Source organism: Ovis canadensis, chromosome 1, assembly GCF_042477335.2.
Source record: "Ovis canadensis isolate MfBH-ARS-UI-01 breed Bighorn chromosome 1, ARS-UI_OviCan_v2, whole genome shotgun sequence".
Lineage (NCBI taxonomy): Eukaryota > Metazoa > Chordata > Mammalia > Artiodactyla > Bovidae > Ovis > Ovis canadensis.
The window spans coordinates 107,447,897-107,471,040 of record NC_091245.1 but is presented as its reverse complement, the minus strand read 5'-3'; the positions used below and the strand labels follow the sequence as shown (position 1 = coordinate 107,471,040).

The 23,144-nt window shown below is 55.2% G+C and overlaps 1 protein-coding gene and 1 long non-coding RNA gene across 2 annotated transcripts; one reads left to right on the top strand and one right to left on the bottom strand.

Annotated features, from left to right (window-relative positions):
* Positions 1 to 7,548: 7,548 nt before the first annotated feature.
* On the top strand, positions 7,549 to 13,700 carry CRABP2 (cellular retinoic acid binding protein 2). Its single transcript, XM_069576885.1, has 4 exons — positions 7,549 to 8,281; positions 12,282 to 12,460; positions 12,664 to 12,780; positions 13,261 to 13,700. The coding sequence occupies exons 1-4, from the start codon at positions 8,212 to 8,214 to the stop codon at positions 13,309 to 13,311; spliced, it is 417 nt and encodes a 138-aa protein (XP_069432986.1). The 5' UTR covers positions 7,549 to 8,211; the 3' UTR covers positions 13,312 to 13,700.
* Positions 13,701 to 16,435: 2,735 nt separating this feature from the next.
* LOC138429914 (uncharacterized) lies at positions 16,436 to 21,589 on the bottom strand. Its single transcript, XR_011252924.1, has 2 exons — positions 21,461 to 21,589; positions 16,436 to 17,421 (listed from the first exon to the last, which is right to left on the bottom strand). It is a non-coding gene; the product is annotated as an uncharacterized lncRNA (long non-coding RNA).
* Between the last annotated feature and the right edge of the window lie 1,555 nt (positions 21,590 to 23,144).

Here is a 23,144-nt window from a genome sequence, read left to right as displayed (position 1 = left end):
TGTAATCTACGCAAGAGATGACAGGGGTTGAGGCCAAGGAGGTGGTAAGTAGCCTTATCTGAAACTGATTAACTTTGCACACCCAGATGATCTCTTGTGCGGTTGATGCTGAACAGACGTTCAAGCCAAGACTGGGATCTTTGGCCTTTCAACTCTCACCCAAGTTCCTGTTCATACTAGCCCACCAGATAGCTCAGGACGTACATGCACCCTCACCAGCAGGGGACCCGTGTGTGGTCAGGGGTGGAGGTTTGCCACCGTTTCTGGGTGGACAGTCAGGGTTGCACCATCTCCTCCAGGCAATGACTGAATGGGTAAGTGACATCTAGCAGTGCTGCTGAGCTCAGGGAGGGGTCCTGGTGAGCCCTTGCCACCCCTGCCCCTGGTCTCTTGGAATTGCTGCACAGGTTTTTTTCCCGCTCTGCTCTCTGCCCTCCTACCGCTTCACTGTGCTGACTTTGCTGGTTTTGTTTTTTTCTTTAATGTGTGAGGCTCCTAGCCTTATTTAGGGATGCCATCAACTCTGTGCTTTTCTTTGAAAGAGTGTATATAATGCATAGGATTTTGAGAGATGTGGGGGTGGAGGGAGAGGCAGAGAAAGAAGATATTTTTAAGAATTTGGCATGGAAAGACAAGCACATCTTAATCCTCTCCCAGGCTTAACCAGATTCCATTCTGAAGTGTTTAAGAGCTTTGGGATCAGACCCCAGGCAGCGTATAGGAAGTTCTGGCGCAGTGGTGGGTTCAGAGCCACTCTTCTCCCAGACCTGGGCACTGAGGGTTGGGCCCTCGCCCGTGACCCTGACCCTCCTGTCCCATTGCAGCACCAGGAACCTAAACTGTCTGGCATCCCCAGACCAGAGGCAGCTTCACCGAAAGGCCAGGTCCTTCACTCCCTTCTATCTTGCGGAATCCTACTCAGTCCTTTCTTTGGAAAGACTCTGTGAGATGGATCCAAACCACAACCAAAGGAGGAAGAAGACAGACTGCCCCTGCCCTGGGAGCTGAGGAGGGAGATGGAGCCCACACCCAGGACCAACGGGAAGTCAGAGGCAGATAATCCAACCTTGGCAGCTTGAGACCTCAGGCTGGGCCTGGGATGTTGGGCTAGGCTGGCAGAGTGGGTGGATCTGGGAAGCTTTCCTGAAGGGTGGGAGGGTGGATCTGGGGTCGGATCAAAGAAGCCTGGGTAGAGTGTTCTGTTGCCTTCCTGCTAGGTTAGAAGCCACCCCCATGCCCACTCTCCACTCCAAGGCAGGAACTGCCTCCTCCCAGCTTTGGAATCAATTCCCTGGGACTCCCAGGAACCTGGTACCAGGGGGTCTGGGAGCTCATCAGAGGAGACTTGGCCCATGGAGACCACACTGTCCCCAGGCAGGGAGAAAGGCACACCCTGTGTGTCCTCCACTCAGGATGGCACCCTCTCTATGCCAGCTGCTGCAAGCTCAGCTGGAAGGCTAACAGGAAATCCAGATCATCTGGAAACCTGGAAATGTGTAGCCAACAGTCCCAGAGCGCTGGGAATCAAGAGGCGTGAGACCGTGGCGAGGAGGTTGGCAATTGTGAAATCCAGGATCTGCTGGCTCTTTTGACCCCCCAGGGACATGTTCCTGAGGATCCCCAAGTGCCAAAGTTCCCGTCTGGATGTCTTTCCCAGGTTGGTGGAAAAGACACAGGCAGGGAGAGATGGGGGCTTTGTCCAGACAGTGTGTGTCCTCAGCCTAATGAACTGAAATTCACAGGCACTAGCCAGCCCGGTGCCCCCTGGGAATCTGGGCAGGCAGTGGGAGGGGGGTGCTGGTGGATGGGGAGGGGTGAAGGGGTACTGGGTTGAGGGAGGCCAGGGGGACTGACTATACAGTCTCTCTTTGACAGCTAACATTTTCCAGAGCTGGCGCCCGCAGGGGAAAGGAAATCAGAGCTTCCCACCTCACACATCTTTTTCCCATTTTGTTCATGCTGCCCAGGGAAAGCCATTAGGGCTAGGTCAGTCTGGGGCCTCCCCTACCCGCCGGTGTCTCCAGCCCTAATTTAAGGAGGGGTAGGTTGGTGGGGTCACTGGAAGGACAAGGCCCTAGCCTGGTGAAGGGGCCAGACTCTGAACTCTTGTATCCCTTCTTAATTCCCTCCCTACTCAAGATGGGAGGATGGGGGCAGGGACTAGGAATCTGGGCTCCTGGGGCCCACCCTTACTCTGCTCAAATCCCCCTGCAGCTCTGATTTTGTCTCTGGGGAGTCTGGCCCACTGTCCTGGGCCTGGTCTGCAGCAAGTAGGGACCTGGGGTTGAGGAAGCTGGTCCTTATTACCCAGCTCATGGGGTTCCAGCCTCCTCCCTGGAGCCATTAGCACAACCAGCTTCCATAGGAGCCCGGCTGGGGGCCAAACTATCAGGTCTTATCTGGAGAAAGTAGCTGCATTTGGGGGGTTAGAGAAGGAGGGAAATGGGAGCGCTAAGGAGCTTTGAAGAGGTGTTCCCCCCAAGCTGGCCGATGTTCCTGAATCTGATCCATCAGTCTCACTTACCCTGTGCCCCAGGGACAGTGGGTCCAATACTCTCTTTCTATCTCCATACAGAACCTCAAAGCCTAGGCCTAGGGCCCCCTCAGTCTCTTCTCTGGGATCTCACCCTTCTCCCCCACCACTCCCTACTTCTTTCCTCTTCAATCTCAGAGTCTGATTATCTGGCCCAGTGCCCACCTTCCGCAGTTCAGGCCAGAGAAGGAATGTAGCCCTGAATCAGCCTGCAGCCCTATCGACTTCTTTCTTCCTCCAAAAACTCCAGATCGTCTCAATGGACAGAGGGGTTCTGTGGAGCCTTGGTTCTTCTTCCATTTCTCATCCCCAGAGAGTGGGAGAAGAGATATCTGGGAGGGGGCTTGAACTCCCCAGAAAAAGTCTTGGGCTGGACCGCAGGCTGTTCATCTTTTCCAAGGTTAGCCACTGTCCCCAGGTACCATGCAAACCCAAGGTCCACTCTGGGTTTATCATAGCTACAGCCTTCTCCCTCCTGCCTTGGGCTTCCAGGGGTTAAGGGGCCAGTGCCGAGAGTGGAAATGGCAGAGGGGTCTGGCCCTAGTCACTGCATCATAAAAGCCAGGAGTTTAACAGCAGGTCACAGGGCTGACTGGCTTCTTCATCCAGCAGTGCTGCCCTGGGGGGATTCCTTCCGGAGAGGGGAAGGGGCCACGGCTGGCCAGAGTCAGGCCCAGGGCCATGTGGCTTCAGATGTTGGCAGCTGCCACCAACAATCCCGGCCACACTGAATCCCCACCTCAGCCTGGAGGTTCTCTGAGAAGCAAGGAGGCTCTAGAGGAAGGGGGGTCAGGAGGAGAGAAAATGGAGCAGGGGCCTACGTGGGGGAAGGGATTGAGCTACCCCAGACCGGCCAGAAGCACAGTCTGGGTGGTGGAGGCAGGGTAGAGGAACAGAAGAACAAAGAGCCCAGGCCTCGTGCAGGGGTTCTCCAGGCTCTTCGATGACTGCCCACACCTCTGCGCCTGCCCCTGAAGAGGCGAACAGAGCCAGGGGCCTCTCTCAGGGGACAGAGATTCGATCTCCGGACACGTCCGCCAGTGCACCCCCCAGCTCCTCCTTCCCCCTCCACTGCTCAGCCTGCCCGGCTCACTGCACCCAGCCCAGCCCTGAGGAGAGCGTTGGCAGATGGAGCTGGGAACCAGGTAGCAGAGCCAAAAACAACAGAGGAGCCGCCTGGCTGCCCGGGTGCCTGCAGATTCCCCTGGTCTCACTGTGATCCCTCCTGTCACAGGCAGCCCCCTCCTCACATTCTGTGCTTCTGACCCCACCTGCCTCCCCCTTTGCCAGGGCCCCAGGGCTGGCTCCGGAGTGCTCGCTGTCATACCCTTCCTTTGAGTCTGGCTGCTCCTGCCCCCATCACTCAGATTCTCTGAGCACACCTTCCCTAGTTCCCAGGATCTCTCTCCTGCGCCCAGATGTTCCTGGGAATGAGTTGCCTCCTTGCCACTCTCTGACTCCCAGCTTGCACTTTAGCTTGCTGGAAGCTCTTTTTCGGTCTTGTATCTATCCCGTTGCAATGGCGATTTCATTTGGGGAGGATCAGAGCCGGGCCTTAACCGATTCGAAAAAGGCTGGGTCCTTAAGCCCAGGGAGACACACGAATGGAACATTTCCTTCAATGTTGAGGATTAGAGCAGCCCTGGAGGCAGGATGCTTAAGTCTCTGCTCGGTGCTGCCCGGAATCCTGAGGGCTCAGGGAGGCCAGGAGATACAGCTGTCCTGCCCAGGGGAAGGCCCAGCACCCTCTATGGAATTCCTGCTTCCTTTGCCGCCCCTACCCTCTTATGGCAGAGACCTAGGTGTCCAGCCCCACCTGGGTTTAATTTCTACATGACTCTCCGCCAACAAACTCTCTGATCCAGCAGATGCAATAACACTGCGCAGGGTGAGGCCCTTCTACAAGTGCTGCATTTGGCTGGAGAATCTCCCCGTCCCCGTTGGGGGTGAGGGTGAGGGGTTCACAACACTCCCATTCTTGCCATCACTCCTCCCCCACTCAGCCTCAAGGGAATGATGGAGAGAGGTGGGGCAGCCTCCTCTTCCCAAGCCCCCAGACCCCTCAGTCATGCATACATCTACATCCACTCACACCCATACTCTTGCAACCATTCAGGAGCCTGCCCATCTGCATTCCTTCTGCCAAACCAGCCATTTTCCACATAGCCACACTGCAATGGGAGCAAAGCTCCAGAATATTTCTTTCCTAACTCTAGCTTGTCTGTTTCTTCCTCACCCCTATCCTGCCTCTGCTCCCCCACCTTTTCTCACCAATCTGGCACCCCCCAACTTGAGTCTCCAAATTCCTGGGGGAGCCCCAAGAGAGGTATGACCCAGGCTCCTAGAAAGGGGAACGCATTGCCCCAGGCAGATCTGCAGCAGATTTGGTAATAATTAAAAGGCCAGCGACACTAGGAAATTCCTTCTCCTTATGGATCCCAGCGGGAAATTAAAGCCAGTTGTTTGTGACTGAGTGACTGATGCTGGCTAAGCTCCTCCCCATCACCTGGTTCCAGGGCTCTAGCCACTACCCCTTGCCCCTAGGTTCCCCCAGCCTCCTCTGTTAGCCCCCTTTCCCAGTCCCCCAGGCCTCTCATCCCACTACTCCCCAATCTCATGCCCCTCAACGCCCTTCCCCTGCATTTTTTCCTAAGTACCCCTTACACGTGTGCCTCCATGCTCTTATGGTAACAGGGCTGCTGGAGGCTGAAACCTCCAGCCTGGCTGTTCAGCACCATGCTCTGGACCCTCTGCCCAAACTCTCTCAGCCAGGGTTGGGGTGCAGGGGCTGGAGCTCAGGCCCAGAGCTGCCAAACCACAAACACTCACATCTGGAAAAAATTCTCCTCCCAGCCCAACTTCCCTTTGTCTTACTTCTGTCTCTTTGGTAATTCTGGCTGCCTGGCCGGTGGGGGTGGGGGTGGGGGTGGGGTGGGGTGGGGTGGGGGGAGTGAGGAAGTGGAGGGAGGGGAGTGGGCCCAGGCTGGCCTGCCTCCACCCCAGGGAACCCCCACCTCCAACCCATCTAGTTCCCTCAGCCAGACCACATCCCTCCTCTGTGCTCCTGTAGGTCCAGGCCCCCCTCATCCTGCTGACCATCTTTTGGGTGAGGTTTCTACATCCTTGGTCACAAGCTTGCGGAGGAGAGGGTCAGCCCTGGCCCTTCTTTTCTGCAGTAGGAGAGATGCCTACTGAGGAGGAGACTGGACTCTTCTGGCTGGGGGCTCAAGTAGGCTGGAGGGGAGAGGGACAGGTGACCTGGATGTAAGAGGCAGGGGGCAGTGAGGGGGCAGGAGAGGCAGCAGGAGTCTGGTTTCTGCCCTGTTCCCTCCCCCAGTCTCTCCTCATCCCCTTGGCTGGGAGCCTGATTTCACTGTCAAAACCTAATCCCCCTCCCTTTACCTACAGCGAAGCTGCAGACGAATGATGGGGGAGGAGCAGTGCCTCAAGCACCCCCCAGGGACCACCCCTTCCCTCCACCATCTCTGCTTTTGTCTACCCATCTTCCCAGAGCCCGCTGCCCCCTCACTTGCAGAAGACCAGGCCAGCCCCCACCCAGCTCCCCACAATTAAAGTCTCCTACACAAAACCTGGAACCCTAAAACCAGGCTGAAGCCTCCAGCTCCTATTTCAGAATTGACATTGGTTTTTGAGGGGTGTGGGGGGCGTCAAAAAGCCTTCTCTACAGTCTAATCTCCATCCTTCCTGCGCCAGAGTCACCCTAGCGGCATCATCTTCCCCTGCTGCTGCTGCTACCGCTGAGTCGCTTCAGTCGTGTCTGACTCTGTGCGACCCCATAGACGGCAGCCCACCAGGCTCCCCCGTCCCTGGGATTCTCCAGGCAAGAACACTGGAGTGGGTTGCCGTTTCCTTCTCCCCTACACACCCATTATTCAGAGGTTTTCCTCTTTACAGCACAGAGGCTGGACCTCCAGAATGTTCTCCAGCCTTTGGTAAATCCTCCAGCCCCTTTCCGCTGGCTCTCCTCCACGGGGGTCCTCCCCAACTAAGGCCCCTAACTTCCTAGACTGTTCCAGAGCTCTAAAGGAAAGGGCCCAGAATTTCGCAGAGCTGGTCCTCTGCTCCACCCTTGGCCACGCTGGCAGGGTGGGGCCAGGGCTGGGACCAGATGTGGGGATTTTTCTCCCCGCCTCGGAAGAAGCTGGAAGGACAGCTCCGGGAGGGTGGCGGGGCTGGGGGTGCGTTAAGGGCATCGGGACCACGTGCACCGACCCGCCGAGGGCAGCGGGGCCGCAGCTTCCCTCAACTCGGAACAGGCCCCCGGGTTCAGCTCGCTCAGGAGTGCCGTATTCCCCACGCCCGACCCCGCTCCTCTGCGGTCGGCGGTCTACGGCCTCCTGGCCTGTCTCCGAAGCTCCCTGCCTGACTTCCATTTCTGTTTGTCTCCCGGCCCTCTCCCTCTTGTGTCGCCCACTCCCACTTGGGTCTCCGCGTGGAGCCGTGCCCTACCCCCCTCCTTTGATCTCCCACTTCAAAGCCGCTCGCCGAGGGGCGGCCGCTCCTTCCGCCGTTTTACGGCTCAGAACGGTGACACCTGAGACCCTGCTCCTCCCCTTCCCGGGGCACCCAGCCCCCGCTCCCCCGCCCCCTCACCCGGAGGTGGCAGCTCGGCGCGCCGGGGGCTCAGCGCCTGTCCCCGCCTCCCCTCCCTGCCACGTACTGCGATCCCCTCGGGGGTCTGGGGAGCAGAGCGACAGAGAAAGCGTCTTAATAAAGAGCTCGTGTCAAGTGATTGGCTGTGACCTCTGCCCTCCGCAGGCTCGCGCTCAAGGCTCCTGTTTAACCCTTCGACGCCCGCCTAGTTCTTTAAAAGGAATGAGTCTCCCTGCGCCAACTTTCAGCCCACCAGGCACTGCTGGAGCCCGAGACCCGGGTGGGGAGTCTCGGGCGGCGGGCGGGGGTGAACCCCCTCCCAGTGTCTTCGAGTTGTTCCAGCAGGGGGTGCCGTTGCCTCACTTAGGTGCCTGGTCCCTGAACCCCAGGACTCCCCAGCCTCTCTCGAGTTCGGAGCGGTCACCCTGGATCCAGCTTCAGCGGAGCGGAGCTCGGCCGCCCCAGCTCCGACTCGCGAGGAGTGGTTCACCAGCTGGTGGTGTCGCCGGGTGTCCGGCGCCAAGAAGCAGAGTGCACAGTGTCAGGTTGGGGACGGATGGGGAACAGGCGAGATGCGACCCTGCGCCTCGCACTGCAGACGTGAGACCCTAGCCTCTGTGCCCCGGACCCGGCGCCCTCTCTTCTCGGTGGAGAGCCCAATCCTAGGGCTCGCCCCCCATCCGCCTCCTCGTCCACCCACTGGCACGGGAGCCAGCAATCTCGGGCCCCCTCGGCGAATTTTGGACCAGCCCATGGGTCTAGATCCAGAGGCCGTAGTGGGGGTGGGGGTGGGACGGTAATGAAGGGACCAGGCGCAAGGCCCCCACAGGTGGGGAGGCGGGCGGGACGGGAGGCGGGGCCACCTCGTTTTTTGGGCAAGGGCGGGTCCGCGAAGGGTATAAAAGCTGTCCGCACAGGAGCTCAGGCCGGCCTTAGTGTTGTCCTCGGACGTTCGCCGTTTCCTGAGTCCCGCAAGGCGGCGGAGACATCTCTTTTGAGTAAAAGTCTCAGCGTCCAGTGCTCCAGTGGAAAGATCTAAGGGGCCCGCCACTAGCGCCGCCACCATGCCCAACTTCTCTGGTAACTGGAAAATCATCCGATCGGAGAACTTCGAGGATTTGCTCAAAGTGCTGGGTAAGGAGATTTTTGATCGCCAGAGAGAGGAGAGGGGGTGCCGAGGCATCGGAGGTGGGTATGAGAAAGAAAGGGAAGCTGGAACCAGGGCGTGGGAAGCTGGGCGCCTACATCCCCAAGAATAGGGGCCAGACGCCTGGGTCCTGGGGCGCTGGGCCGGACGGAATACCTAAATCCTTCTTTCTCCGGCGGGACGCCCACCGGTGCCAGCTGCTACGGTGACTCAGCCTCTGAATCAAGTAGAAACCAGAAGCACGAGGTCGGTATCTCTTGGGGTGAGGCAAGGGGGTTCTCCGCTGTTCAGAAGCTGCACACACTGCGTCCAGGCTGAGTGCCTGGGTCTCTACCCAACCGAACCCCCAGGAGGCATTCCTGCCTCCTTCCCCTTTGCCCCCTGCAGGTAACCCAATCTCCGGGGGCAGATTCCTTACCTCTTTGCCTTGGGTTCTGCCTACTAGGTGATCCGTCACAGCAGGGCCCCCAGATTCCCTTTTCTTCCCCTTTCAGAACTTTTCCACTGTGCTCCCCCCACCCTTCATCTGTGAGACAAATATTTTCCTACAGCGAGCAACTAGAGTCCTAAAATCGCTCTGGATAATTATCACTTTCTTAGATTTCAACAAATGGCTTCGTGTGAAACCCCAGCCACCCCCTCCTTTTCGGAAAATCCGAGTTCTCCTCTCCCTCCCTCCCTCCCTCCCTGGAGAGCCGGGCTGCAGCCCAGCTGGTTCAAGGTGGAAGAAGTTGAATCTACCCAGACTGCCTGTCCCAACTCCTATGTGCCCTCCAGTGTCTGGGGTTTGTGTGGAGGGGGGAGTGGGGGGCAGAGAAAGCCTGGACTCGCTGGGGAGAGGGTTTTGAAGAAAGACGGAGATGAGTCAAGAATTCAGCGACTCAGAAGCCACCTGGAAACCCTGGAGCCCTCCATTTCTGGCCCGAACAGACTCTGGCTGGACTGGGCAGAGGGCACCCTGCATGGGGCAGGGAGCTGTAGAAATGAGTTAGGAATGAGGAAAGGTCTGGAATGCTGTGAGGAAAGCGAGGATTTCTCCACCCTTCCTCACTGTTAGTTCTTCTTGCAATCTGACCACATATTTCTCGGAGTCCTGTCAACCTTTCTTGCTCTACCCTTGTTGAAATGAAAGGAGAAAAGTTTTCCCTTCGGAAAGCCTGGATGCCATTCCCTCCCCCATCGTCTCTGGATGCTGGCCCCTCTCCCTAGTGAACAAAGCAGTGGACTGAGCACCCCCAGGCCCCGGCTGGAGGATTAGATCCCAAGCCCAACCCTGCTGTCTGTCTTCAGTCTGTTTGTACTCCCTGTGGGGTCTCTCAGAGCCACGTGCCCTCCTCAGGGCTTGCTGAGGGGACAGATTGAAAACAGACCCATTAGACAAACACAGTCCTGAATCAGCCAAGGTCAGCTGAGCCTGGCCCCAGCACCACAGGCCCCAGAGGCCACAGGAGGGGTGTCCCCTCTGAACCTAGCCTTGCTTCCGCAGGAACCTCAGTCCCTTCTCACTCCTCTTTGTCCTATTCAAGGGTCTCTCTCCTGGGGAGGGATGCTCAGGTATTTGGAGGATACCCGTCCCTTCCCTTGTGGCTCAGCTGGTAAAGAATCTGCCTGCAATGCAGGAGACCCTGGTTCAATTCCTGGGTCAGGAAGATCCTCTGGAGAAGGGATAGGCTACCCACTTCAGTATTCTTGGGCTTCCCTTGTGGCTCAGCTGGGAAAGAATCCTGCGATGCAGGAGACCTGGGTTTGATCCCTGGGTTGGGAAGATCCCCTGGAGAAGGGAAAGGCTACCCACTCTAGTATTCTGGCCTGGAGAATTCCATGGACTGTATAGTCCATGGGGTCACAGAGAGTCTGACACGACTGAGCGACTTTCACTTCTAACTGACTCCACTTCTTCGTCCCATCCAATATGATGGTCAGGGCACATAGCTTCCCAGGTGGCACTAGTGGTGGAGAACCTGACTGCCAATGCAAGAGGTGTAAGAGATGCAGGTTCGATCCCTGGGTTGGGAGGATCCCTGGAGGAGGGCATGGCAACCCACTCCAGTGTTCTTGCCTAGAGAATCTTGTGGACAGAGGAGCCTGCGGGTTATATGATCCATAGGGTCACAAAGAGTTGGACATGACTGAAGCGACTTAGCATACATGCATAGCACATAGCTCGCAGCTCCTGTTTCTGTAACGGGAAAGCTAATTGCTAGATAGCAGGATGGACTTCCCAGGTAGCACCAGAGAGTGAAGCAGTCTGTTTGTTCAAGGAGTTGGAGCAGGATGTGTCTCTTTCACCAGATCAATTTGTCTTAGGAACCTCAGTCATTGCTCCCTGGTCCCAAGAGATCAGCAACCAAGAAGTGGGCCCCTGGGCTCCTGAGGGACAGGCCTTCCTCCTACTCCCTTCTGCCTGCAGGAGAGTGGGTCTGTGCTGGTACCAAGGGGAAAAGGGATTTGTTTCTCTAGGAATCCAAGTCTGGAGGAGAGCAGGGGTCTGGCCCGCATCAGGGGAATCCCAGGCCACTCACCTGGCCCCGCCCAGTTTGGTCCCTCATCCTTACCCATTGTTTCCAGGAATGGTTCTGCTCCAGTTCAGGGTTGGTGGCCAGGCCAGGTGAAGCGGTGCAGGGCTTGGACCTAGGCCCCAGCTAGAGGTGCCTCCCGGCCTGCTTGACTTCCTGGCAGAGGGCTGCTGTCTCCGGCTACCCCATTCCTTTTAAATAAGTAGGGAGAGGAGAGAAGGGGTCCAGTCTGGGAAAGGACAGGGGGACAGGCACAGGGGCTCAGCTGAATGAGAAGATCTGGGCCCTGAAGTAGGGTGGGTGATCCTGGAGTCGGGGTACATCACGGGAGGGGAGGGGAGTGTCCCTTTCTGTCCCTTGAGGGGAGAGGGACGTAGATGTCTTCCAGGAGGGCAGGTGAACAGGAAGGAGTCTGATGCATGGAACTTTGAGCCCCAACTCTGGCTTTTTCTTTGCCATCCTTTAATCAGTAAAAACAACAACAATAAGAGTAGCTGCTGCTGCTGCTGCTGCTAAGTCACGTCAGTCATGTCTGACTCTGTGTGACCCCATAGACAGCACCCAACAGGCTCCTCTGTCCCTAGGATTCTCCAGGCAAGAACACTAGAGTGGGTTGCCATTTCCTTTGAAAACTTACAGATGTGCCTGGCACTGTGTGTGCTCCAGCCTAAACACACATTGTCCTATTTGATGGGCTCTTGAATAAGCTGTTGTCTCCATTTTACAACTGAGAAATCTAAGCCTTAGAGAGGTTAAGCCATTAGCCCAGGGTCACCCAGCCTGAAGGGAGGGTGAGCCAGGTGGAAATCATGGCCTAATGGATCTTATTTCACAGCCTGTGGTTTCCCCAGGCTACAGACCATTCTGTAGGGGGACACAGCTGCCACACCCCCTCCCCTGTTGAGAATCCCTGTTCCTTCTCATTCTGGAGGGACAGAGACTCAGCAAATCAAGGCCACCAGACAGGGGAGGTGAGTAGGCACAGAGGGAAGTGGCCCCTACTTCAGGACATGAGTAGTGAGGGCTGGCTGAGGAGGGTCTGCCCTGCAGATGAGTCGGAGTGTGGACACAGTGATTCTGATGAGCCCACCCCAGCAGATGGTCTCAAGCAAGGTGGACAAAGGACCTAAAGTGAGGTGAATGGAGCCAAAGGGAGCTGTAGCAGGCTGAAGGGACTGGGGAGAACTGACTGCAAAGCTGAGACTTGGGGATCCCAATCCAGGGCTGCTGATTCATCCAGGTGGAAGCTAGAAGCAGAAATCCCAAGGGAGGGCACTGCCTCTCTGCCCCTCCTTGCTGAGCCCACCAGCCATCAGGGCTGCACCACCTGCCCTCCCTTCAAGGCGCTTTTCGGACACCCAGGAAGCCTCCCTCTCTTCCCAGTCGACTCACGATTCAGCTTGCTCCTGCTGTCTCTTGGGGAGGGTGTGAGGCAGGTACCTGGACCGTCCATCCTCTCCCCTCCCTGCAGGGGTGAATGTGATGCTGAGAAAGATCGCCGTGGCTGCAGCATCCAAGCCAGCAGTGGAGATCAAACAGGAGGGGGACACTTTCTACATCAAAACCTCCACCACCGTGCGTACCACAGAGATCAACTTCAAGGTCGGAGAGGAGTTTGAAGAGCAGACTGTGGACGGGAGGCCCTGTAAGGTGCGTGCAGGGATGGGGTCCCCAGGGTCGTGGGATCCCTTGCCAGTGGATCTTTTCCCATCTTTCCCTCGAGTCTCTCCTCCATTTCCAGTGGGGAGAGTCCCTAGGTAGTGTTGGTGGGTAGAAAGGTGGCGCTTCCTCTGTCCCTCTCACAGCCTTGTCCCGGCTGTGGGCCCAACTCACCTGGCCGCTCTCTCGCACAGAGCCTGGTGAAATGGGAGAGTGAGAACAAAATGGTCTGCGAGCAGAGGCTGTTGAAGGGAGAGGGTCCCAAGACCTCCTGGACCAGAGAACTGACCAACGATGGAGAGCTGATCCTGGTAAGGCTTTTTCCTGCTTTTCTTCAAGCTCAGACAGAGCAAGCCCAGTGCTACCTTCAGAGATTTTCCAGGACATTCCACAGTACAGGAAATTTAAGAACAACGGTGGCTGGTCTCTCTGTCTCCTGATGGAGCTGCTGGGGCAGAACTAGGTTGTCTGTGTCCCAGGTAGTACCCTTGTGCAAATGCAAAAGGGTGTCCCTTCCACGTGGAGCAAAGGGCTTGCTCTGAAAGGCCGCAGCAGATCTCTGGGGCGGGCGGGGGGGGGGGGATCTTCCTGGCTTGGGGAGGGAGATGTAGAATGGACCCTGGGCCTCTATTGTCCTCCATCACATGATGCCCAGGCATTTTGTGAACTGTCCTGAGCCAAGAAGTAGGTTTGGACCTGGAGGCCAAGCAGAGTATTTCCACGCAACCTTCCTGCTCCCAAGCACAGGAACCAGGGGCCTCCCACGCTAACAATGACTTCTCTCCCTTCAGACCATGACGGCGGATGACATCGTGTGCACCAGGGTCTATGTCCGAGAGTAAGCGGCTGCACCCCCAGAGCCGCCACCGGCCCATGCTCCCTGCCTCCTGCCCCACCCCTTCATCTAGGCTAGCTCTCCCCTCACCCCAGTCACTTCTGGGGGTTCTGGGTTGCCTTCTGCAGGGGCTCTCCTTTTATTGACCCCTCCTCTCCTCCCATATATCAACACGATGGATGGAACCCAGATCACCGATTCCAGGATCACTCCCCCCACCCCCGCCCTAGTCCTAGCCCCAAACCAGCCCATAGCACCCTCTCTCTCCTTTTCTGCAAGGGGACCCAAGGGCCTAAGTAGGAAAGACCGGCCCTCTGTCTTCCACTCTGTCCCTGTAGCCCATACAGTGTAGAATATTTATTGGTTAATTTTATTAAAATGTTTTAGGAAATAAAACCTGTCTCTGGCTCACTGGGAAGGGGCTGGGTAAGTCGCCTGAGTCCAGCTTCGCCTTTGAAAGGCAGTGTGAGAGAGTCTGATGTTTCAGCAGCATAGGTGCACAGTTCACAAGGGGGAGGGAACCAGCTGGCCTCCACCCTCCTCATCACCATCCCTTCCTTTGCTGCAGAATCCATGACCATCACCTTCACTCCCCCTCCTCCAGCCTCCTTTGTCCCCAGCTCTGGCTTCCAAAGTTACTAAGGCTTCATCCTCTGACTCTCAGCAGGTGCTGAGGAACTGACTCCCACCTTCTCCTGCGATGGTGACATGGCTCCCTCCTCCTCCTCCAACTGTTCCTTCTCTCTCTTCCAACCCCAATCTGTGGGCAACCCCAGGCCTGGCCTTGGCCTCCCACATGGCTCCAGATGACTCATCACCGCCCACAGGATGGCCTTGCTCTTGCCCATGTCTCTTTGTGTCTGAGACAAGCCTATCTCTGCCTTGAGATCTCTCACTCTGCCCCGTCTGCCCCGTCTCTTGGATCTTCCAGGCCCCTTAGGTCCTCCTCCCCCGCACCTCCCTGAGCCTCCACACTCAGTTCTGTGTCTTCCCAAATTCCATCAGAGTCTCTTTCACACGCCACTGCACTTGGCCCTGCTTTCTCATTGCTCACCTGGTTTATCAGCAGCAGCTCCTAACTGGTTTGCCTGTTTGCAATTCATGTTATCACGATGTGATTGGGGCCAAGTGAGCACAAGTGATAAGAGAGGTTCAAATCCTGGTTCTTCCACTTGCCAGTTGTGACTTCAGAAAAGTTACCTAGTTTCCCTGAGCCTCAGTTATCTGGGTCATTGTTTTTAGTTGAAGTATAGTTGATTTTGGCACTGGCAGGCAGATTCTTTACCACTGCGCTAGGGAAGATCCCCTGAAGTAGGAAATGACAACCCACTCCAGTATTTCTGGAAAATTCTGTGGATAGAGGAGCCTGGTGGGCTATAGTTCATGGGGTCGCGAAGAGTTGGACGCAACTTTGCACACACACACGTGGTTGATTTACAATATTGTGTTACTTTCAGGTATATAGCAAAGTGATTCTTTTCAATTCTTTTCCATTACATGCTATTACAAGATAGTGAATATACAGTAAATCCTTGTTTATTTTATATATGTTAGTGTGTATCTATTAACATCATTGGAGAAGGAAATGGCAACCCACTCCAGTATTCTGGCCTGGAGAATCCCATGCACAGAAGAGCCTGGTGGGCTACAGTCCATGGGGTCACAGAGAGTCGGACACGACTGAGCGACTAACACACGTTAATATCATACTCGTAATTTATCCCTCTCCCACCCCTTTCCCCTTTGGTGACCATAAATTTGTTTTCCATGTCTGTGAGTCTATTTCTGTTTTGTAAACAAGTTCGTCTGTTTTTGTTTGCTTGTTGCCACACTTTGTGGCTTACGGATCTTAGTTCCCCAACCAACCAGGGATTTAACTCTGGCCCCTGCAGAAGTGCCGAGTCCTAACCACTGGACCACCAGGAAGTTTCCTATATTACTGTTTAGATTCCACATAGAAGTGATATATAACATTTGTCTTTGTCTGACTTACTTCACTTAGAAGCATAATCTCCATCCATCCATGTTGCTACGAATAACAATACTTCACTCTTTTCTGTGGCTGAGTAATGTTCCAGCACATATACCACATCTTCTTAGGCCTGTTGTCTGTTAACGGGTACTTGGGTCTTTTTCCAAGTCTTGGCTATTGTAAATAGCGCTGCTCTGAACACGGGGGCAGAGTACATGTATATTTTTGAAGTGTGTATATTTTCAAACTAGAGTTTTCGTCTTTTCTGGATATATGGGATTGTGGAATCAGTTATCTGGCTATTTTAAAACACAAAACAATGTAATTGAAAGGCTTATGTACTGGGACTGGGAAGTTTCAGTTGGGTCTAACTTCAGGTGTGGCTAAATCCACTGACTCAAACACGTACACCATCCGCTCCCTTTGCATCCACATCCTGCTCTTCTGTTTGTTTGTGAACTGGTCACCTTCAATCCTGTCGCATAGAAATGATCTCTAAGTCATAGGAAATGAGTTTCATATGCCTCCAGCTAACACGGTAACAGCGTGAGATCCCAAAAGAAGTGGGACTCTCTCCCAGAGTCTTTATCTTGAACATCCCGGGATTCAGTTTGCTTCTGCTTATACCACATGACCATCCCTCGGCCCCTTGGACTAGTTGCTGTCGTCAGGGCAAGGGGCCCACTGATTGGCCAGGCCTGGACCTCACACCACACCCATGGCCAAGGAACAGGTCTGGCAAGGTGATTAACAATCCCATCAGGATCCCATGGGATGGGAAGAAGCACTTATCCAGTGAAGAGGGCTGCTATGAGTCTTAGGCTTCTAATCTAGAAAACAGCAATTATATATAACATCTACCTCACAAGGATGTTGTAATAGTTAAATAAAATAAATCTCATTAAGTATATAGCACTTAGCAATAGTAAACTCTTGGTGTCTCTGATCTATCCTTTACAATGCTGCCAGGGGATCCTTCAAAACATATTGGGGCACTTCCCTGGTGGTCTAGTGGTTAAGAATCCACCTGCCAGTGCAGGGGACATGGGTTCAATCCCCGGCCCAGGAAGATAGTACACGCAGTGGGGCAACAAAGCTTGCGCACTGTTGTAGCCACGCATTCCAGGAAACAGACTCACTCAGAAGGACGATGCAGATAGTGGAGTGCAGTTTATCACCCCGGCGGCCCAAGGCAGAGTCTCCTCTTAGCCAAGGACCCCGACCAGTTTTTGTGAAAACCTCATACAGCCTAAGTGTACTTGCTCAAATCCACCTCCCCAAATTCCTTGAAACTAGTCTGGGACAAGGTAAAAGAGAGATACGATCAAAGTTAATCCATGATTCATGTGTCACAAGACCAGATAAACAGTGGACATTTATCAATAGGCCTGTGGTCATATCCCGATAAACATAATGGAATTTACCACTTTGTTCTGTTTCAGAGATAATTAGCATATTCTTTTAGGCGACGGAGGGTCCAAGAACAAGCCTGAGGCTCTTTTATCCGGGGGTCTGGTTTTCCATTTGCATGCCATTGCTACGGACACCGGGCACCACGTTCAGAGTCCACAGGGAGACCATGCATGTAGCCCAATGTTCGCAGCCTGGCCTAAGACGGAGTCCAGCTCTGTCTGTTTCCTCCTTCAGCGCTACTGAAGCTGCACTCTAGAGCCTGTACTCTGCAACAAGGGAAGCTACAGAAAAAGGAGAAGCCAGCTCATTGCAACTAGAGAGTAGCCCCTGCTCTCTGCAACCAGAGAAAGCTTGTGCACAGCAGTGAAGACTCAACACAACCATAAATAAATAAACTTTTAAAACCCCATGCTCCCCGCCAAAAAAAAAATTGAGATGGCCAAAAAGTTCATTTGCATTTCCTCTAACATTGAACGAACTTTTTGGCCAACCCAGTATGTTTTCTGTCAGTCTTCTGTTAAAAGGGCTTGGGGTAAAGAACACTCCTTCCAATGCAGGAGACGTAAGAGACACAGGTTTGATTCCTGGATGGGAAAGATCTCCTGGAGGAGGGCATGGTAGCCCACTCCAGTATTCTTGCCTGCAGAATCCCATAGACAGAGAAGCCTGGTGGCCTACAGTCCATAGAGTTGTAAAGACTGGACACGACTGAAGTGACTCAGCACACATGACCTGTTAAAAAACAATAAAACAAGGTACAAAATCCCCTTAGCTGCTGCCCCTCATTTTGTCCAAAATAAAGTCCAAACAGGTATTAGAAGCCTTTCAAGACGCGGCCTCTGCTTTTTCCTGCGCTGCTCTTCGGGGGCAGGCCCCTGCTCCCACCTCCCCTGCACGGCATACCGCCCTCTTGCCCGACCCTTGGCACCCAGATGCGTCTTCAAAGCCTAGCACCGCACATAGCCTGAAGGAGTCTCTCGCATCAGTGCTGACACTCAGTGGCCACGCTTCAGAGACTCTGTGTTGGCTGGGGAGCCTCCTCTGTCTACAAGACCAGGGTGCCCTGGAGCCAGGGCCTCCCGCTGCAGCCCATGAGGGGCCACAGGCTGCGGCTGAGGGCAGAGCATCAGAACCAGGGGGCAGGGAGACAGTGTGCAGAGCCCCCGGGCAAGTGAGGCCCCTCTCTGCGTGTGGGCTGGGGCAGCAGAGGGGCCCTTTCATTTATCATCCAACTATTGTTTCCTGAGAGTCTCCTGGGTGCTGGGCACTCTACTAGATGCTGAGAACACTGAAATGAGTAAAATGGGCAAGATTTCTGCCCTTACGGGGCATGTGGCGGGGTGGAGGGAATAGATCTCAACTAGGAAAAGATGATTCAAAATAAATGCACCAATAAAATATATAAATGCACCAATAAATATATATAAATGCACCAATAAATGTGCAATCACCCGTTGTGGTAAGTGCTATGAAGGAGAAGGGGAGAGGAGGAAGAGAGTGCCATAGAGAAGAACTCACTCCGAATGGGAGCGGGTAGAGTGTCAGAAGAGCAGGTGTTTAGGAGGACAAAGCGCTTAGGGATGCCCTGCAGGCCTCAGTGGGGTAGAGCAGAGGAGAAGGTGCTCTAGGCAGAGAGAATCACAGGGTGAAGGCCCTATGGACAGTTCGGGCAGTTCAAGGTCTTATCACTGGGGTGCAGGGCAGCTGGGGGCCACCAGTGACTTGATTATAGAGAGCCTGAAGGACATATGGGCCACAGTAAGTTTTTCTATTTCTTTTTTTTTTTGGCCTGAGACTTGCAGCTTGTGGGATCTTAGTTCCTGACCAGGGATTGAACCCCGGCCTTCAGCAGTGAGAACTTGGAGTCCTAACCACTGGACGGCCAGGGAATTCCCAGCATTTCTTATTTTAAGAGACATGAGAAGTCACTGGAGGATTTTTTAAAGGGAGTGGCATTCCATTTGTGTTCTAAGGAGCTTCTTCTAGCAGCCAGGTAGATAGATCAGAGAAACAGGGGGGCGAAGGAAAGCCACCAGGAGACTGATGAGATGCTCAGGCAAAAGGTGGAGAGAAATTCGGTGGAGGGTGCAGGCTGCGATGCATTAGAAAGGGGGAAGAAAAAGGAAGGTGTCAAGAATGGCTGTCTGGGGACTTCCCTGGTGGTTCAGTGGCTAAGACTCTGCACTCCGAAGGCAAGGGTTCAATCCCTGGTCAAGGAACTAGACCCCACTTGCTGCAACCAAGAGTTCCCATGCTGAAACTAAAACCAGGTACACAGCCAAATAAATAACTTCTTTTTTTAAGATACTGCTGGTTTTTCCTGTGGTCATGTATGGATGTGAGAGTTGGATTGTGAAGAAGGCTGAGCGCCGAAGAACTGATGCTTTTGAACTGTGGTGCTGGAGAAGACTCTTGAGAGTTCCTTGGACTGCAAGGAGATCCAACCAGTCCATTCTGAAGGAGATCAGCCCTGGGATTTCTTTGGAAGGAATGATGCTAAAGCTGAAACTCCAGTACTTTGGCCACCTCATGCCAAGAGTTGACTCATTGGAAAAGACTCTGATGCTGGGAAGGATTAGGGGCAGGAGGAGAAGGGGACGACAGAGGATGAGATGGCTGGATGGCATCACTGACTCAATGGACATGAGTCTGAGTGAACTCCGGGAGTTGGTGATGGACAGGGAGGCCTGGCGTGCTGCGATTCATGGGGTTGCGAAGAGTCGGACACGACTGAGCGACTGAACTGAACTGAAGAAAACAAAAAAAAAGAATGGCTGTCTGGCTTTGGTTGCTGCTTGTGCTGGTTTCAGAAATGGAAAAATGAGGGACTTCTCTGGTAGTACAGTGGATAAGAATCCGCCTGTCAATGCAGGGATCGTAGGTTCGATCCCTGGTACGGGAAGATGCCACACGCCACAGAGCGACTAAGGCTGTGCACCACACACACTGAAGCCAGTGTGCTCTAGGGCCTGAGAGCTGCAGCTGCTGAGCCTGCGTGCCACAAGCCGCTGCGATGAGAAGCCTGCATACCGAAATGAAGAGCAGCCCCCACTCACCACAACTAGAGAAAGCCCACACAAAGCAACAAAGCCCCCGAGCAGCCAAAAATTAAAAGAAGAAGAAATGAAAATTGAATCAGGCTGGGCCTTCTGGATACTAGTTTTGTGCTTGGTTTAATCCAGAAGAGCCCTAACTCGTCAGCCTGAGCCCTTCCTTTACCTTCTTTCTGCATCACCTCCTCCCTTCCCACCCCATCCTTGACTCTGGCTCTGACCTGCATCCAGTTGCTGGCTCCCCAGCCTCCCCATCCCCTCTCAGCCTGACTGCTCATTCCCACCCTGGAGAGCCCTTTCTTCAAGCCTTTCCTGCACATCTCCCAGGCCCTTGTGGGTGGAGCTCTGTCTGTCTGTTTGGGGCATCTGCTCTTGTTTCTCTGCCTAGTTTGTCTCTGAATACAGCTGTTGAAAATGGCAGGGAGAAGACACATTTCTTTTTCCCAGATCTCGGAGGGCAAGTACTGGGCTCCCCCCTCAGAATGGGGGTTCTCTGGAAACAGTAGCTATTTGTCTACCCTGAGACGGGGGGGCCCCACTTTGGGTGAGCCCTTCCTCCTGGCTCTGCTTCTCCAGCACTTCCCTGCCTGCCAGCCTGAGATGACAAGGAAGTTACAGCCCTGGACACAGGAGATTGGATCAGGGAGCGGCCACCTCACCCATCTGGCCCAGCCCAACCTGTGAGAAAGTCCCTCTAGCTTCCCCTCCCACGCCGAGGCCTCTTGGGCTCCTCTTCCGTTACCTGCCCGTATTATTCAGTGGTGCATTTGAGGGAAAAGGCATAGGAGCCCCCACCTCCTGCCTGTATCCTGAAAATTCTGTGAAATTTCTGTGGGCAGAGTCTTCTTGAGAGTCCAAGCTTCTCAGAGGGGAAGGAGAGGGTGAAACCTCTGAGGCAGCTACAGAGGGGCCTGCCTGGGTCACCGAGCCCCTGCAAGGGTCAGGACAAGCAGAGCCCAAGAGGAAAGGAAGGCAAAGGCAAAGGCAAGGGAGGGTGTGTGTGTGATTCTCTCCTGGGGTCGGCGCTGCACTCAACCCGCAGGGGCACTGACGGGCACCGAGACAGTCTACACCAACATCTCAGGGAAACTGAGGTACACACACACACAGACACACACGCACGCACCAAGAAACAGGAGCATGGAGCTGAGAAAGGCCTAGAAAGGCCTCAAAACCAAGAGAGGCAGGGCACAGCTGAGACCAGAGAGGAGAAAGCTCTGGGGAAGCCAGGGCCCGGGGTACCGCCGAGGCCCCCAGAACCTAAGGGCAGCTCTGTGCCCATGTGTGGCAGAAGGAGCCAAGTTACCCCACATGGGAGGGACTGGCCGAAGTGGGGCGACAGACAGGAAGCCTTGAGAGAGGAGCAGGAGGAGGGGGGAGGGAGAGAGAGGGAGGGAAGGGAGGAGACCAGGGGAGGGAAGACGGGAGAAGGCAGCGGGCAGGGATAGGAGGAGATCTAGGCTTGAGAGGGCTGCGATACTCAGGAGGAGGGGAAGAGGAGGGAAGAAAGGGCCCCAGGGCTGGGGGTCAGAGCAGAGGAGGCACGCTGGTCAGGGCCTCTGACCCCAGGTCCCAACAAAGGTCTGCATAAGGACCACCATAGGCGCAAGATGGATGGGGCTGGGGCCTCCAGGCCCTTTGTGGCGGAGGATTAAAGGGAGCAGGCTCTGAGGAGAGTCCTTCAGAGTCCCCCTGCTCTTGTGGGCTCCCCTACTTACCCCTCTCCACAGTGACCTCAGGACCCTTCAAGTGTCAGCAGAAAGGGAGAGACTGGGGTGGCAAGGTCGGGGTGGCGGGGCGGGGAGAGGAGTCCAACCAGGTATTCCTCTTGGCTGGGCCGGTCATACCTGAAAGATGAGGGACAGAGTAGCCAGACAGCCAGGGCACCTGGGAAAGTCCTTCGGCCCATCTAGAATCTCCCTGAGCCAAGTATCAAACATGGGTCTCCTGCATTGCAGGCAGATTCTTTACCGTCTGAGCCACCAGGGAAACCCAGAAAGTGATTCCATCATGTGCAAATAAGATGCAAAAGCGATGCCTACTGAGGCACCAGGAGGAGTCTGGAGGTTGACGGCTGCTGTAGTGAAGGACAAGGGTCCCCGGGTCAGGTCTTCCCACCTCTCCTTCAGACCTGCCGCCGCCCTCCTGACCTCTTGGCTTCTTCCTGTCCTTGTACCCCTTGGCGCTGTCAGTCGAGAAACCAGTTCTGTTCCTGCCCTGGATAAAGATCTCTGGGCTGGGCTCTTCCCAGGCGGAGGCAGAAACCTGGCTGGCTGACAGCACCCCCACTCCTAGCCTGGGCTGTTAAGAGCTCCCTACCCCAAGCCCACCTGAGGTCGGCCTGGCCCTTTCCTCACCATCCCTCCCACAGTCCAGCCCCACCTTCCTTCCCAGCCCCATACCCACTCAAAGAAAAGTTCTCAGAGTGGGAGCTTGTAGGGGGCAGGGTCCCTCCTTTGCCTTCTTCCTTGGGTCTCCCAGGAGCCCTCGGGTTCCTCTCCTGCCATCCACACTCCCCATTCCATTTGGGCTGGTGGGGTTTGTCTCTACCCCCGTCTTCCTCCACGCCCCACCCGCTCCCCACTAGACCGTGGCAGTAGCTCCCAGACAGCAGGCTCAGCCCCTTGCCCGGTCACCGGCACCAAAGGAGGTAGGGTGAGATAGGGTTGACCCCACTTAACCCCAGCCCCTGGTCTCCTCTTGAGCCATCATTCATGTCCCGTGACATTCTCGTCCTTTTCTCGTCCCCTGGAGCCGCCTATCCCCACTCCTTCAACTGGAAGGGACTTAAAAAGGTCATCTCCATTCTTCTGCCTCCTCATCAAATCTCTGCCTGACCTCTGCCCCTACCCGGTGCTCTAGAAACCCTATTCCTCCTGTCCCAGCCCTCCACAGGGTTGGCCAGACTCTCCCAGCTTCCCCCAGGGCACTTGCAGGGAAGTGGAAGAGAAGAAGGCAATAGTGGCAGCCATCGGGGGGGATCTGGGGAGGTCTGGGGGCGCCTGGACCCAGGTCTCAGCTCCCACCCCCACTCCTTGAGGTGAGCAGGTGTGGTCAGGTCAGGCTGGGATTCAAGCTGGTGACTCAGGCTGGAGCGGCCCGACAGCTGCGCGGTCCTCGGCGGTGAGCCCTCCCTTCCGGCCGCCCCGAGGTGGAATCTTAGAAGCTGGGAGCTCAAGAACCAGAGAAGAGTCCCAGAAGGAAGGGCCTTCGGGGATCACGCCTCTCCTTTGTTCAAAAAGAAGCCGAGGACCAGAAAGTGGCGTGGCCCGCAGGGGGGTCACTCAGGCAGAGGGGGAGGCCTGATTCCCACAGATGTCAGCTCGACCCCTCCACACCCTCTTTCTCCACAGCCGGGGACGCGGGTGCTCCAGGGTGGAGAGGTGTTACGCTTCCCCTTTG

Bases quoted from the DNA above. Each gene is read 5' to 3' on its own strand.
- CRABP2 (XM_069576885.1), top strand. From the start codon at position 8,212: ATGCCCAACTTCTCTGGTAACTGGAAAATCATCCGATCGGAGAACTTC. The intron at 8,282-12,281 runs GTAAGGAGATTT...CCCTCCCTGCAG, and splicing joins GGATTTGCTCAAAGTGCTGG to GGGTGAATGTGATGCTGAGA. The intron at 12,461-12,663 runs GTGCGTGCAGGG...TCTCTCGCACAG, and splicing joins TGGACGGGAGGCCCTGTAAG to AGCCTGGTGAAATGGGAGAG.